This window comes from Silurus aristotelis (genome assembly GCF_946808225.1).
Source record: "Silurus aristotelis genome assembly, chromosome: 18".
Lineage (NCBI taxonomy): Eukaryota > Metazoa > Chordata > Actinopteri > Siluriformes > Siluridae > Silurus > Silurus aristotelis.
Genome location: NC_139591.1, coordinates 20,776,047 through 20,792,701, shown reverse-complemented (window position 1 = coordinate 20,792,701; position 16,655 = coordinate 20,776,047). Strand labels below are relative to the sequence as shown.

Here is a 16,655-nt window from a genome sequence, read left to right as displayed (position 1 = left end):
CCAATTGGCACTGGTACGTCTCTAGATGGTTCAGGATGTTTGCGAGTTCGGCATCTACTTCTTTAAAGTCCATAATCTTCACGAGGTGGGACATGACTGGAGCTGGCCAAACCTCAGGAAGCCTCAGGATGGGGAGAGAAAGAGAAGCAGTGGAGAGGAATTAGCGTAGCTGCTGTTCATAATATTAACAGCACAAGTTGATAATATGCATGTGATCAGATGTTCTGGAGCACAAGGTTATAATGTGAGACGCATGTTATGTGTAGGCTTTGCTAAAAAGGTATGTTTTTAATCTGCACCTAAACTGGGTGAGTGTGTCTGAGCCCCGAACACTGTCAGGAAGACTATTCCAGAGTTTGGGAGAAATGTGAAAATGCTCTACCACCTTTAGTGGACTTACTTAAGCAACTTACATTTATTTTGATCATGCAACTAAGCAGTTCAGGGTTAAGGGCTTTGTTCAGGGGTCCAGCAGTGGTATCTTGGTGGTGGTGGGATTTGAACTCATGACCTTCTCATCAGATAACCATATTGTAGAGATATATAGGGAGACAGACAGCCAACCCACACACCCTAAAGAAGACAAAGGGGATAAAGAAGACAATTATTTTATATTTAACTTAAAAATATACACAACAGTGCCAGAAAGAAACTAGAGTAACATGTGATAGAAACTGCTAAATTATTAAATACATGACGCAGTGACCGTCTTTTGGTGTTGCTTAGTGTAAAGGTAGGATTGAATTTCCAGACAAAACACCGCCAAAACGGGATTGACACACTGCGATTTATATTTGTGTATGAAAATTTTTGCTTAAACAATAAATAGGTTTATTAAAGTATATATATTTATTATTAAAGTCGTAAAGCCTCTAAAGGGGACAAGAGGACAATTTCTTTTTTTTTAAAGGTATTACATACTTATGTCAAATTTACACTTACTTCCAGAGAATTTTTTTTTTTTAATATTACATATATTTCAATGTTCAATGAAATATATTTAATATATTTCAATGCTTTCAGAGCATTACATGTTTTCATTTCTTTTTTGTTTCTTCCAATAGTTTTACATACATTTTGAAGTCATTAATAAAATGGGAACAATTTGGTCTACATTGAACCCACTTTTACTTATGAATATGGAATTTTCCTAACAAAATAAACAAATGTATAATATATTGTTGTTCACAACTCAAATGTCCAAGTTCTGTATAAAACAGCACATCAAATATACATTTTTCTATTCATATATATTTCTATATCTTTCCAAAATAATCTTGAATAAATACAATAAGAATAAAAAAAATTGGTTTCTTTTTCTTGACCACAGAATTTACAGAACACGAGGACAAAAAGGGCACTTCTGGGACGCTCCTCGTGACGTAGAGTCACATGACTCGAAGAACCCGTATGCAATGTTTTTTTCTTTCTTTCCCCTCTGCTGTTCTCCGAAACCCGGCTGTTGGAGCGTGTGTGCGGTTGGAGAGAGAGAGAGAGACAGAGAGCCGAAAGCCGAAAGCAGGATGTCTGGTCGGGCGATGGGGCAACAGCGTGTAGAAACTTTTCCTGTGAAATCAGCCAAGACTTAAAGCCTTTTCTGAATCGGATCGAGCGGATTCTGGTGTTCAGAGGAGCCCCTGGGAGCGTTCAGCGCGGACTGTGTGTGCGGCGAGGCGAGGCGGGGAATGTTATCGGTACTCTCCTATGGACGGATCGTTGCCAGGGCCGTCCTGGGCGGACTCTCTCAGACCGATGGCCGGGATTACAAGCTGGTCACGGCGAGCTGCGGTTTCGGCAAGGACTTCCGAAAGGGCATACTTAAGAAGGGCATGTGCTACGGCGACGACGCGTGCTTCATATCGTGCCACCGGTCCGCAGATGTCCTAGGTAAAAAAAAAAAAACCCACACAATAAAAACCTGCTCTTGACTTTCTTTCCCTTTTGTATTATAATCCATGTCCACATTCAGGTTATTTATTTATAAATACATACACGATCGGCATAAAACGTACAGCAGAGCAGCCCTTCGTTTTCTTGAATGACCTTCAGGGGTTAAAGTAGTTCCAGGTTGCACTGATCACCAGCTCACCTGGAACCACCTTCACCTGGATCACCCTCTCACTTCTTACCTGGGACCCTTATTTCTCACCTGGGTACCTCCACCCCCTTTACCTCTCACCTAGGGACCCCCACCCCTTTTACCTCTCACCTGGGGACCCCCACCCCCTTTACCTCTCACCTGGGGACCCCCTTTACCTCTCACCTGGGGACCCCCTTTACCTCTCACCTGGGGACCCCCACCCCCTTTACCTCTCACCTGGGGACCCCCTTTACCTATCACCTGGGACCTTCCTTATAATATTACTATAAAGGAATATTGATGCATATTTAATTCAGACTGTTTATGTTAGTATTCCATATGTATTTATGGGTTTAATAGTTGTTTATTTGGATTATTATAGAGAGGACATTTTACCCAAAATGACAGAGGAACCGGAACTCGTTTCTATACAGAATAGATATTTGATATGACTCGATTTTGCATTGTAGATATTAATTTATTGTATTTTTTCTTAATTACTAATCTCTCAGACCTCCACACGTATACAACTAGAAATGTAGTCTAATAGGATGAAAATGAATCGCATGGAAGGGGCTTTAAGAACCTCGTGATGGTCATTCTAGGTGTTATATTCTAACAGGAGAGAGATTTTTAGTTGAACATCGCAGAGGTGCTTATTTTCCTTTTAAAGGTCAGAATGGTTGAGCATGGAGGCCGCCATATTGGACAAAAAAAAACATTCCGTTTACAGGATCAAACTATTCGTTTATAGCAGTGCTTAATCGCGTTGTTTGTTTTAAATGAAATTTGATTTATTGCTTATTTATTTGATGTCATCTGATTTAATGATCCAAAAAAATCACTTTTAAAATGTTTATTTTAGTGATTTAGGAGTTCAGATGTAGCTATAGAGAGCACGCGTGGCAGGCAGCGCATGCGCAATTGCGTTTTGTTGTGACTACAGCTATTTTTTCCTTTTCAATATGTTATAATTTCTTCTGAAATTTTCTGTTTAATTATCTCTGTATTATCGCTTATAGAAGCACACAATCGGCTCAGTGCTTGTGTGTTTTCCCGGTTAGTGTGTTGATACAAAAACACGGAAAGATGTACAAAGTGTGTTTTGTAGGTTATGTTTATAATCCTCTAGGATAAAAAAAAAAAACCTCATGTTTTGTGGATTATATGTAATGCTTTCACGTTATCCTTGTAAACTACCCTTGGGGGGATTTCTACTTCCGGTAGTGAGTTCTTTTGTTGTGTGTGTGTGTGAGGTGTAGCACGTGGTGTAGCACGTGGTTAAGCGCGAGACAGCTGTTTTACAGGGCGCGTGGTATAAAACCGATCAGAGGTTTGGACGCACGTTGTCCTTCAGCAGATGTTTATTTAGATTATTTTCTACATTGATCCTGAAGACATACGAACAATAAAAGAATGTTATTGTTTGTTTTTGATTTCTTGAATTTACCATCTTTAGCTTTCATGACAGCTTTGCACATTCTCTCAGTCATCCTCATAAGTTAATCACCTGAAACGGTTTTCAAACAATCTTGAAGGAGGTCCCATAAAGGTTGAGTGCTTGTTGGATGCTTTTTCGTCACTCTCTGGTCCAACTCAAAATTAGAATCATGTTTATTGGCCAGGTGTGTTGACACACAAGGAATTTGGTTCCAGCTGTTTGTTGGGTTTCAACTCATCCCAAACCATCTCAACTAGATTAACCAGCTGACTGAGGAGGGCAGGTCATCTGATGCAGCACTCCATCACTCTCCTTCCTCGAAAAATGGCTCTTACATTAACCTAGAGGTGTGGTTGGGGTCGTTGTCATGCTGGAAGACAAATGATGGTCCCGCTAAGTGCAGACCATATGGGATGGCATGTCGCTGCTAAATGCTGTTCTATGCATGCTGGATAAGTGTGCTTTCAAGTTTGAAGTCACCAAATCTGTCACCAGCAAAGTACTACCTTACCATCACACCTCCTCCTCCATGCTTCCTTGTGAAAACCACACATTGAGGAACCATGTTCACCATCTGGACATCTCACAGCGGTTAGAACCGCAAATTTGGACTGATCAGACCACTGATCCAATGTTTATTGTTTGTGTTTCTTTGTCAAAGCAAGTCTCTTGTGCTTGTTGTTCTTCTTAAGTGATTAGTTTTTTTTGTTGCAATTCGATAATGAAGGCATTTATGTAAAGCGGCGGTTTCTGAAGCTGGTAATTCGAATAAATTTATCCTCTGCAGCAGAGGTAGCTCTTGGTCTTTCTTTCCAGGCTTGGTCCTCATGAGAACCTGTTTCATTAAAGCATTTGATGGTTTGGGAGACTGCACATGGAGATACATTTAAAAGTTATTGAGATTTTTCTGACTGACTGATTCTTAATTTCTTATAGTAATGGTGAACTGTCTTTTTTTCTTTACTTAACCTAGTGCTGTATATGTGTGCATATGTATATATTTGTAATATATGTGTAATGTATGCATGTAGGTTATCTTAATTTCTGCTAGAATATTGACTTATAGCCTCCAGTTCATCACCACACACACACACACACACACACACACACACACACACACACACACACACACACACACTAAATCTAGTTCATCAACAGCACAGAGACAGTAAGTCTTGTGTGGGTTCTGACACTACATGCTGCACTGTTACACCTTAGTACTTAGTTTTATGTTACTCAACACTGGTATCAGACTGTGGTATGAGGTGCGGCTCAAATTTGAACTTTAGAAGTGGTTTAGATGGTGTCTGTGTGTGTGTGTGTGTGTGTGTGTGTGTGTGTAGGGAGAGGGTGGTTGAAGAGTTTAGATATTGCATATGTGAAGATGTTGGGACATTGTTGTAACACGTGAACACGGGTGGAAATAATGTTGAGACATGAAAGGCAAGGTGTTTGTGTGACAATGTGATGAAGATGACTGATATAAACCTGTAGTAATTGACTTTAAAGTGCGTAATGTATACATGTGTACAATGTATATACAGAATATGCTGTCATTTTTAAATAGCTGATTAACACGTTATTGGCAAAGAAGTCTCTCAAACTTACGTCCATCTCTAACTTGAACGTTACCTCGTTTAACAGTGTTTGGATTGTGTGTAGTGAGGGCACTTAGTGAGGACAGTGTGAAGACGATGTTTAAACAATGCTTGGATGTTTTGTGTGTGGGAATAAAGCAAGGACATCGTTTGGATGGTGTTTGATCCCAGGGTTTGGACAATATTTGATTGTGTGGTGATGAGGTGAGGACGATGTTTGGACTGTGTGCGTTGACAAGGTAAGGACAGTGTGTTTTGACTAGGTGAGGACTGTTTGTACGGTGTCTGGATGGTGTTTATGCAGTGTGTGGTGAAGAGGTGAAGACTATTTGCCCATGTGTTTGAGGTATGGTGTTTTGCAGCAACCCCTTGTCCTTGTTTCGTTTCAGCTTTACTGTGCTGTTTTCGGAACATATTTGAATAAAGTTGTTGCGCAATGTCCTACGAGACGAGTCCGCAATTTAGACCTGAAGTTCACACGACTCTAATCTCTGCTGTGATCATCACAGCGGTAATTGCCGGAGAGAAGATGTGAAGGGAGGTTTGCGTGGATGAATTGTACACAAGGACTCCACAGACCTTCTATCCTGATATTCTGGCATAGGATTTACGTCACACGCAGGTGAACTTTGGGGAACCGCATCTGTGACTGTTTAAGTTCAGAAGCGTCCAACTTTCTGCCTGGAACACTGTGTTTCATCTGGAAGCGTGTCATGTTTGTTTATAACTGCTCTTCATGGATATTCCTGAGCTCTGACCCTGAGGTTTTGCTGCCTCAGTTTTTGTTTTAGTTGGATGCTGCTTTTCTCCCATGCGTGTGTTTTGAGGAAGTGGCAAAGACTCCTTGTATGGTCCTCTCTGAGAAATCCTGCGCGTGCGTGCGTGTGTGTGTGTGTGTGTGTGTGTGAGAGAGGCTTGGAGATGGATGAAAGTTTCTGAGATGCCTCCTTTTAATGCACAGTACCCATTAGAACTATGTGACCTTCACTATGTAGCCTTTTTGTCCTGCTTTTGTAGACAGAGACTATAGTTAATGTCACAATTATTAACAGTGCTTTGTGTGTGTGTGTGTGTGTGTGTGTGTGTGTGTGTGTGTGTGTGTGTGTGTGTGTGTGTGTGTGTTGCATCATGTGTGTCTGGATTACATTAGCAACATAACTGCACTGCATTAGCAGAGCACCTCCTTCACCTCCGACGTTATATTCTTTATTTCCCTCGGCGCTGTTGGTTTCTTCATTCAATTTGGTCAGATTGTGTTGAAGTAGCGCAGCTACATGTCACAGGTTTATGTTAAACGTATCCTTTCCATATTGACTGCATTTACAGGGATTCGAATCCCAGACATTCCTCCTAAACAGATTTAACAGGTTTATATGGGACTTTTTATTTTGTAATTTAATGTTGTTTTTAAGCGATTTTACACACAGGTTTTGTAAAAGTTAGGATGTTTTCCACCGTGGGAAATTCTTAAGTACAGAGAGGTTTAGACATGACATAAGCTGTGTTTTTTCTGCTCTTAAACTGAGCACTTTCATGAGCACTTGTTTTACATTTGAAAAAGTTTCTATTAAAAACAAATTGAACACTTAATTGTGATGAGAGCAGTTAGTAGTTTACCTCAGGAGAAAATCTGGCCTTAGTGTAAGCTGTTGTTTTTTAATTTTTTTTATTTATGTTTTCACCTAGAAATTTACCATTGACCATAAAAGGGAACGAAAAAATCCAGAAACCAGTTTGAAATCTGACTCTTACAAACCAGTACCTTGTGCTAGCTAACATTTCTGTACTTCCTCTAGACCCCTCTTCTGTGTCATGAGTGTTATGAAAGTGTTATGACAGCGATTGAGTGTGTGTGTGTGCGTAGTGTAAGAGCATTTTGCTGTAACTTGTATAAAACTCCGGATGCTCTTTACAGCCCCATTAGCCGCCTGAGCTGTTCTTGTTAATTTATCACTGCCCTCTGTTTTCCACAAAGGTTTCATTCGTCATCTGAATTCGAGACCCGAGATATCGGACAGAAATCAGAGCGAAACGCATTATATATCTTATAATATTACCGTGTTTCCACCTCACCCGAATTCTTTATATACATCAAATACTTAGACCTTATTCATAACATTCACACGTGATTTTTCCCTCTGTGATGAAGAATGTGATCAATCCAAATATCACTGTAGCTTTGTCTCAACTCATGGAATACATTTTTGATTAGCATCACAAAGCTGTGCCATAAGGCTTGCAAGTGTGTGTGGGTGTGTGAGAGAGAAAGTAGTTACACTTGACACCAGCAGCATCTGTTTTCTTTCCTCTTCAAAGTGGCCTTTTTTTTTTTTTGTCAAACTTAACACTTGCGGGGTTTGAAGTTCCAGAGTGAACGTATCCTGCTGATGTCATGGTGTGACTTTGTAGTCACTTCTGCAATTCATGATGAAGTGTGCGTTTGTGTGACTGAGCATAAGCAGTGTTGTGATCGTTCGCATGGGTTTGAGGAGATTCACAGTTTCATGGGTTTGTCCTTTTCAAGCTTCTTGTCTAAACGATTGGCCAAACCACACCACAGTGCTTGATCAGAACCTGTATAATGTTTCGTTAAATGGAAGTGTTGGTTACCACTGATTAGATTTTGAGCAAGGCTTTTAACCCTCAAAAGACCCATGAATGTTGTATAAATGAGATAATTGTAAGCCACTCTGGTAAATGCATCTTAAATGTTGTACTCAAGCAGTGTGGTAGTGAAGGAGCCAGCTTTGAACAATGAAGAACATACGGTTCTTCATTATTTTATGGCCGACAGAATCACCAACGCTATAACAACACAATCGAAAGCCCCTTAGACACACTAAACAGTGCTCAGCTCAGCAGGAGCAGCTGGACAAACAAAAGTCTCTAATAACATGATTTACATGACCAGCTCGACTTCATGTTACATCAGTGCGACTCGCAGACAGAATTGATGAAGCGTTGTTACTGGTGTCTCGCTCAGAGCCACTGGGACTTCTACACGAGATGAATAATTTGTCCCAAATACTTGCTGCAGATGAATAATGTGTCACACTTTCTCTCTTCCTCTGTAGGCGTGGCGGATGGGGTGGGTGGATGGCGTGATTACGGCGTAGACCCGTCTCAGTTCTCAGAGACTCTGATGAGGACGTGCGAGCGGTTGGTGAAGGAGGGACGCTTCACTCCAAGCAGCCCTGTGGGAATCCTCACCTCGGCCTACTACGAGCTCCTACAGAACAAAGTACCACTGCTGGGTAGGAAAACACACACACGCACACTCATGTATTATTGTTTAGTTGACCAGAGAAAAAAGCACCGTTCAGTGAACCCTTTGTCTAGGCCCCTGCATCAAAAATTTTGAGACTAGTTTTGTAACACGCCAACAGATGGCGCCACACCGCTGCACGCACAGGCACAGGGAGCACCGACCTGTGCAAATGGTGCTATTCCGACCACTTGTGTTACCATGTCTGAGATGTAATCATGGACAGTCTAAGTCTGTCTGAGGGGTTAAAATGACACAAACTGTCTCACAAAAATAAATAAATGCCCATCTACAGCATAACAGGCCACAATTTATTTATTTTGAATTAGTCATCTGACTGAATGAATCACGTGACGTTTTATTTAGTCATTCCTTCAAAATGAAAATAAATGTATACTATAGCATCCTAGGTATGTGGGTATAGGATGCTTTATAAACGAGATAAAAGTGTTGGAGAAAGTACATTTAGGAGTTTTTGTGAGGAGGATTTTGGACATGACCATCAAAGCTAGCAGGTCCTTTAGACACAATGAAGGATATTCAATCACATGTAGCCACACACACACACTCATAGCTGTGGAATTCTACTGAGGTTAAACGCACAAATACGCTCTTGTTTAACAAGATGCAGCACGGCGTGACTCATAGGCGTACACAGAACTTGGTTTGAAAATAATTTTCGAGAATGTCTGAGGAGTGAGTCAGGAAAGGATTTTGGCTTTGTGTGTGTGTGTGTGTGTGTGTGTGTGTGTGTGTGTGTGTGTGTGTGTGTAGGTTGTCGGTGTCTGCGATCCCATTACGCTAGATTTTTACATTATATGCAAATTGCTTGAGGGATTGTAATATTTCATAAGGAAGTTGCTAGCAAGAAATGACGCTAATTAGCAGTTTAAGAACATAAGCCTGGGATCGATTCTCTGGGGAATTTTGAGTATTAAATTCTCAGATGTTTTGTTTCTTCTCTCTACCATGCAGGCAGCAGTACGGCATGTATAGTGGTGCTGGACCAGAGGAGTCATCAAATCCACACGTGTAATCTGGGAGATTCCGGTTTCCTGGTGGTCCGGGGCGGCGAGGTGGTCCATCGCTCTGACGAGCAGCAGCACTACTTCAACACCCCATTTCAGCTTGCGATCGCACCACCAGGGGCTGAAGGATCTGTGCTGAGTGACAGGTGGGTGGAGCCACAGAATGATATGTCCGCACATACTTTACACGTGTTTGTGTAGTAATTGATTGAGAGTCTTTTGGCATGAATGTAGAAAAAAAACAATTTTCCCCCCTGTATTCTTTTAAGCCATTTGGGCGAGTGCATAGGCTTTTCCATGAGGGCCACGTATGCTAATTTAGCAGCTGTAAGTGGGTTTTTAGTATGCTGTAATTTTATACTTCATCTATTCTTAAAAAACACTAGATAGAAAGTACTAACGTAAGGGCACTCAGATCATCAGTCATCATCATCATCAGTCACTTCATATTAGGTGTCTATAATGACTATATGCATGTCTGTTTGGGGTTTTATAGTATCGCAATACACTTGATGCCACTGACGTGTGATACGGGTAAGGGCTGGCACAGGTTTCTTGGTAGGGGTAGGTTCAATGGGTTTCGTGCAGATCGCACTGTGTTCTGGTAAAAAGGGTTTGCATATAGTGGCATGTTCTTAATGACCACTTTCCTAAAATGATATCCTATTCTTAAATATCCCAATATATCACCTTTCTTACAGTATTGCAAAATATCGTATCGCAACCCCTGTATTGTGATCTGTATCGTATCGCCCGATCCTTGCCGATTTAAAGGGTATAAAGATTGCTGGCTAGTGGGGCGGGGCATTTTTGAGGTGCTAAGAGAGCCGGTAAATGGTTGAGGGGCAATGTTGAGAAGAGGAAACTAGGCTGGTAAGGACTTGGTCGGGGTCTAGGGCATAGTCGAGAGAGTTGGTGTGTGGCCCCGGAGATCATGGTCAAGCAAGTTTGTGATCTAGTGTGGGGACAAAGAGTGTCAATATGAAGGCATTTAAGAGAAAGTGAGAGGAGCCAAGGGTCCTCATCATTAAATCTTAAGGAAGCTAATAAAGGGGCCAATGCTTTGTCAGGCAAGTGAAGGAGCCCGTAAGGGGGAATGAAGAACTTCGGGGTACCTTTGTGGGCTTTAGAGACTTTATTAGGGAGTGATTTCAATATGGACGAATTTCTTATACAAGTTTTTTTACTATAGCTAGTTTATTGTAACCATGGCAACAACATCTGACTACAAATCAAAACTGAAGAGCAAGAGAGTTAAGTGTGAACGAGAATGACTTAAGGGGTAGTTACATTTTCCATGAAGGCCAAAGCGATCCATGCGAATGTCCTTTCGACCTCACCGTCCTGCCAGCCGCCCAAATCCAGCGCCGAACCAGCCAATCAGAAAGCAGGTAGCAGACAGACACTTCACTCGGCCAATCACCGCCCCGTGTTCTCGTTCCAAGACGGTCTTGGCAGGAGCAAGACTATTTTGAGCTCCTCATGTAACGCTAAAATTAAACAGGACATTTTAATCTTTTATGTAGCGGAATGGCTTCCGACCTGCATTTCTTCCAGAGCGCAGTCATCAGACACGAGTCGTTTCTACCATTACTCTGAATTTAACAGGCCGCTTTTTTAGGATGTTTCCGCGAACCGTGCGTTTCAAGGAACTGAAAGTACACCTGCCTATTTATGAACTTTATGGATTTTATAGTTGTACATCGTGGTCTCTTAGTAAGTCATGAGTTTAAGTCATTGGCAGATTCCAGTTCTGGTGTCTGCATTTCACCGGAATACATAAGTAAATCTAATCAGCAGTTAATTGAGTGTGAACATTGACACACTTCTGACAGCTGCAAAGAGCGGGGAAATCAGCAAGTACATTTTGCCGGACCACAACTTTAGAATTTCTTTCTTTCTTTAATTCTCTATTTATTTCTCTTTCCCTGGAAAATTGAACTCGTTTGACTCCAAACCAACAGCAGAACAAAGTGCTGATAAGAGTGTTTTCCCACAGTAAACCGAGCCAAATCAAAGTACATGAAATGCTTTTAGTATCAATATGCATTTAGCACTTTTTGCAGCCATAGACAAGCGGATGGTGCAAACGGATGATGATGCATCGACTTAAGTGCGCTTTATTGAATTTTTTATTATCTTTAAAAATCTTTATTTAGTTTATATGCAGTTACTAGTAGATTTAACTATATGTTTATTATTTAGAAAGTGACCAATAATTTGTGACCAGTATTTTCTATGTTGTTCGATTTCCCTTCTGCTGCTACGTGAATGACGTATCACAACGCTATGGTAACCGAGGCGCGTCCTGATGGTCACAGAATACAGATTAACATGGCAGAGGTAGAGCTGCAACTTCCTGCAGACACAACAGGAAATTAATGTCTGGTGTCATTTAATCTCTTTTACCCGGAAAAACTATTGTATCGGTATGGATTTATGCTGATAGCTCCAGCAATCAACTATTGGTGGCTAAAATGATTAATTCGTCCACCTCTAGTTATAACAATGGGATTTCTGTCTACTGTTAGCTAAATTACACCAAGCTATTAACGAGTAAAGATCTACACACATTAGGAGGAGTTATGCCTGGGTTGCTGATCAGAAGGTTGGCGTTTTATGCCCCAGAACCTCCAATGTTCAATCATCATCATCATCATCATCTTCGTTTTCTAATCTTGTCTCGTTTGAAAAGTCTCTCGTGGTGAATTTGAATGAAATCTTTAAACGATGGACAGTTAGAAAAGAAAAGTATCAGAAAATATTCTGTTTTCATAGACAGTATCCCCCAGTATCAAGAAATAATCAAATAACTGGTAGGATCTGTTCTTTCCATTCCATTTTTTCCCCCTGCTACTTCTCCTCCATCGTAAAAAGTTTTGCCGACAGGGCTGGTGTCGCAGATGGAAACTGGGCATCAGGCTCTGATTCGGTTTCCTGAAAGTCAGACTAACAGAGTAAGCTCAGGGCAAGGGTCACGTCAGGTCAGAACACGCTGTCTTTCCTGAGGTTTCACGTTACAGCGGTCACTGCGCCGTGCTGTGAACTGAACTCCCTCTTTCTTTCTTTCCCTCGCTCTTTCTTTCTCTTCATCTCTCTCTCCCTCTATCCCTCAGTCCTGAAATGGCGGACAGGTCATCATTTGACGTCCAGCTCGGTGACATCATCCTCACCGCCACCGACGGTCTTTTCGACAACATGCCCGACTACATGATCCTGCAGGAGCTCAAGAAGCTCAAGGCAGGTTCTTCCTCAAACACGAAACACACAAACATACACACTTCTCATGAACGTTGTGTCCTTTCACGGTAACTGTTTCTTTTTTCAATCGCAGAACACAAATTACGATAGCGTCCAGCAGACTGCGCGCAGTATAGCGGAGCAGGCGCACGAGCTCGCCTACGACCCCAACTACATGTCACCCTTCGCCCAGTTCGCCTGCGATAACGGCCTCAACGTCAGAGGTGAGGACCTGAGAGAACTTTCTTTAAGGAAGTGTACCACGCCTGTGAAAAGCGTGGAAACACCTCGTCTTTTATGGATTTTTCGACAAATTCATGTTCCTTTTGTTTATATGCAACAAATAAATCAAAAGGCAAAAACACAAGAATTGGCCCGTGAATGACTGGAAGAACGTTTTGAGTTTAACTTACAGGCTTGTAATTAAAACCAAAGGCTATCACATGACTATCACAAGTGTGTGTATCCAATCAGAATTTCATTTGAATCCTCTCATTCTCAGGAGGAAAACCTGATGACATCACAGTGCTGCTCTCTATCGTCGCTGAATACACGGACTGAACGCGATTGGCGGATCTCGATGTCTAATTTCCGGTCCCTCTGTGTCTTCCTCCTCATCCACCACTCGTCTGGAACAGTCTCTCGCCCCGTCCTTTTTTTTTCTCTGCCCCTGTCCGATAGCTTACGTGGGGAGGGGAGAGACGATGAACTCCCCTTTGAGGGTGGACCACAATTTCCATCAGAAACTATTTGTGCTCCTGCACCACAGGATTATATGAAGATGAGTCACGCGCTTGTCGTGCGCAATTGAAGTTGCAAGGTTACGGATTGGTGCGTTACCCACGGTGCTTCTAAACAATGGCGATCCCTCAGCGGGGGCCCTGGAGAAGGGGAGGTTTTTATTTCTTTGCCCATTTTTCCAGCTGGGAGAATGTACATCTTTGTGTGTAAGAAAGCTTGTTAAGATTGTCTTCTGTTCAAGGTCCTGTGTGTGTGGTGTAATGGGTGTAATGTGTGTGTGTGGTGTAATGTGTGTGTGTGTGGTGTAATGTGTGTGTGTGTGGTGTAATGTGTGTGTGTGTGTGTGTGTGTGTGTGTGTGTGTGTGTGTGTGTGTGTGTGTGTGTGTGTGTGTGTGTGTGTGTGTGTTCGTTCGTCACTCGGTTCAGCAAGTACAGCTCAGGATGTGGGTGACATGGCTCCGCCCAGTAAAAGAAAGAAAAAGCAGTTTATGACCATATTCAAATAAAAAGGGGGCGTGGCCAGCGGAGTACAGAACAGAAGAAACAGGACGCAAGGATGCAAATAGCTTTTTGGTCTGTAATGGCCATAAACTTTACAGCAGCAATTCATGATTGTACACGGTTGATTTAAATAATAATTATTACAATGATATTAATAATAATAAGAAATTTGCATAATAATTTCCCTGGATTAGTAAAAAAAACCTAATGGTCCATCTAATGGTTTAGTGTGGCTCGAGTACGGTTCAGTGATCCTTCTACATCTGACTCTGGTGACGAGGAATTAAATTTTTACTCCTCTGTATCCACACCCTGCACTCAGATTGTCTCCTCAACAGGAACACATTCACGCCAAGTGTGAAACCTGAGTAGATCAGATATTCATCCACGTTTTCTTCCTGTTTCTTCATATGTCGTGTTGATGTACTTGTCCAGCTTCATAAACCAGTATCATGACCATGAGACACTCCAGCCACACTGGATCACAGATGGATTGACCGGTTTCACCCATATCATGTAATCTGTTATTGTTGTTCTGCAAACGGATGTCTGTAGCGCCCCCTAGTGTCTAAAATGTGTGTTTATCGAGGAGCTGCACAGCGCACAAAAAACCAACCTGTATGTTTGGAACATGTTGAATGAAATCACTAGGTCAGGTATGTAAAGACAAAGTTTTATTTTTTATAAGATCTCTGTTTTTAGCAGAGCTCAGATTGATAGTGGAGCAGTTTTAGAGGTGAGAAAGACTGTGTGTAGCTTTGTAGAAGTGTTTTCCTCTTTATTTCTTGGACTTTTCTCATTCTGATGCTTTTCTTTTGTGAACGACGTGTGCACACGAGTCATGTATTTAACGCGTCTGTGTAACGAGTGTCGGCGAGCGGGTGTCCATGACCGTTGTGCCCTTCATGTCAGACAGCAGAGGACATAAAAAAAACCAACTCAATTTTGGCTCATTGAATAATTTCTCCTGCTGTTCATAAGCTATGAGTTCAGGTGAACCAAAGACACGCAAGCTGTTTTTTTTTTTTTTATTATTATTATTATGATATCTTCTTTGGTCTTGTTTTGTATATCTGGATGACAAATACAAAGCAATATACAGTACAGTAACAAATGACCCGTGTGTGTGTGTGTGTGTGTGTGTGTGTGAGGTTTTACTGTAATGTCTGGACTAAGGGTTGCTTTTCCCTCTTTTTCTTATTGTCAATTTTTCTTTTGTATTTTGGCTCTAGTTAAATTGTGCAAAAAAACAGAAATGACAACACAAAAAAAAGATCCACTACCCAAAATACAAATTGGAAATAATAATATTATTATTAATAATAATAATAATAATAATAAATTGTTACGCTCCTGAGTAGCAAATTCGAAGTCGATGAATCCACAGCAGTCTAATTCTAGGACACCAAACAGGCTAAAGTGACCGTGCGCTCTAAGTGACCGGAGCATGTCGTTTCTGTCAATCACAATGAGCGAGCCAATCAGAAACGCCCCTGAGCTGACGTATGTAGAAACCGCAGGTAACACGGTCTTTGCTCTGGAACACCAAATTTTTTCCTATTTCTTTTTTGGCATAACAAACAATTGCCCAGTCAACTAAATATAATATTTAAAATTTGCATTATTTGATTTTTTTTTTTTTATGTAGAAAGTAAACAATTTAGCATTAAATGTAGAAAATTATTTTCCATTTAAAAAACAGTTGTTTTTGGATTTATTTTATATATTAATTTTTTTTTTCGAGCAACCCGTAGTCCGGATATCACGGCACATTTGTTTCCGACGTGTTGAACGTGAACGTTTGGCATGTGATCCACATCAAATGCTGATGACTGCCTGTTCTTTTATCACGGTTTGCAATATATTTGCGATATTGTATTTAAAAAATATATATACATGTGTAAAGATGGACTTTATTTTTATGAATAAATAAGACATCAAAATTAAGTGTGTGTGTTTGTTTGTAGGAACGAACAAAGTGATAGCTTCTGTATTGTCATTTGTATCATGAGTCACGTGATCTCATAACGATATTGTTGTATGTTACAGTTTTTCTCGGTTGCTTTGGAGCATTTCTCGAATCATCCTTAATATTTAATAAAGTGCATTTGCAAAAAAAAAAAAAAAGATTAATAGAAATTAATACTTGACAGATTCTGACATCTGGTTTAACCATTTTGCATTCAATGACTTGTGCAATAAACTGATGGTGAGATGTTTTGGGGGTTGAGACTAATATATCAGGTGAGAACATTATCATATATTTTGATCAAAATGACACCATTGATAACGTAGGAAACTGCAGGCGATTGTACACAATTGCAGTTTTTCTTAGTTGCTTTGGAGCCTTGAAATTCACTACCAAGCTGACACTGCTGGGCCCTTTAGTGAGGCCCTCAACCCTCAAATGCTCATTCGCTCTGGATCGGTGCATCTGCCAAATGCTGTAAATGGAAATTTAGCTGGTTATTTATTTATTTTTTATTTTTTTCTTCTGAACTCCCTAATGATGTGAGAAGGGTGTGGGGTTTAATCCCTTGGGGTCGGGTGCACAGGCAGGATGTAGTAAAGGCAAAGATCTATTTTTGCTGATAATTAGGATGGACAATACACTTGGGATTATTTTTAGCTTTGAGAGGAGACATGAGACTTTGCGTGCTCTCTCTCTCTCTCTCTCTCTCTCTCTCTCTCTCTCTCTCTCTCTCTCTCTCTCTCAGTACTTGGGCATCACTTTAAGCAGGAGGCTGTGTAAGTAGATAC

General features: G+C 41.0%; 2 protein-coding genes and 1 long non-coding RNA gene across 3 annotated transcripts in view; 2 read left to right on the top strand and 1 right to left on the bottom strand.

Moving 5' to 3' along the window:
* LOC310741155 (eosinophil peroxidase-like) overlaps positions 1–16,655 on the bottom strand; it is a 152,605-nt gene that overhangs the window by 32,448 nt on the left and 103,502 nt on the right. The window lies entirely within an intron of this gene.
* On the top strand, positions 1,407–15,842 carry LOC310741211 (protein phosphatase PTC7 homolog). The gene is made up of 6 exons (XM_083568843.1): positions 1,407–1,887; positions 8,194–8,373; positions 9,360–9,558; positions 12,529–12,652; positions 12,747–12,876; positions 13,155–15,842. The coding sequence occupies exons 1-6, from the start codon at positions 1,686–1,688 to the stop codon at positions 13,211–13,213; spliced, it is 894 nt and encodes a 297-aa protein (XP_083424969.1). The 5' UTR covers positions 1,407–1,685; the 3' UTR covers positions 13,214–15,842.
* On the top strand, positions 8,388–9,353 carry LOC310741249. Its single transcript, XR_014537905.1, has 3 exons — positions 8,388–9,048; positions 9,079–9,118; positions 9,159–9,353. It is a non-coding gene; the product is annotated as an uncharacterized lncRNA (long non-coding RNA).

Bases quoted from the DNA above. Each gene is read 5' to 3' on its own strand.
- LOC310741211 (XM_083568843.1), top strand. From the start codon at position 1,686: ATGTTATCGGTACTCTCCTATGGACGGATCGTTGCCAGGGCCGTCCTG. The intron at 9,559-12,528 runs GTGGGTGGAGCC...TCTATCCCTCAG, and splicing joins GGATCTGTGCTGAGTGACAG to TCCTGAAATGGCGGACAGGT. The intron at 12,653-12,746 runs GCAGGTTCTTCC...TTTCAATCGCAG, and splicing joins AGGAGCTCAAGAAGCTCAAG to AACACAAATTACGATAGCGT.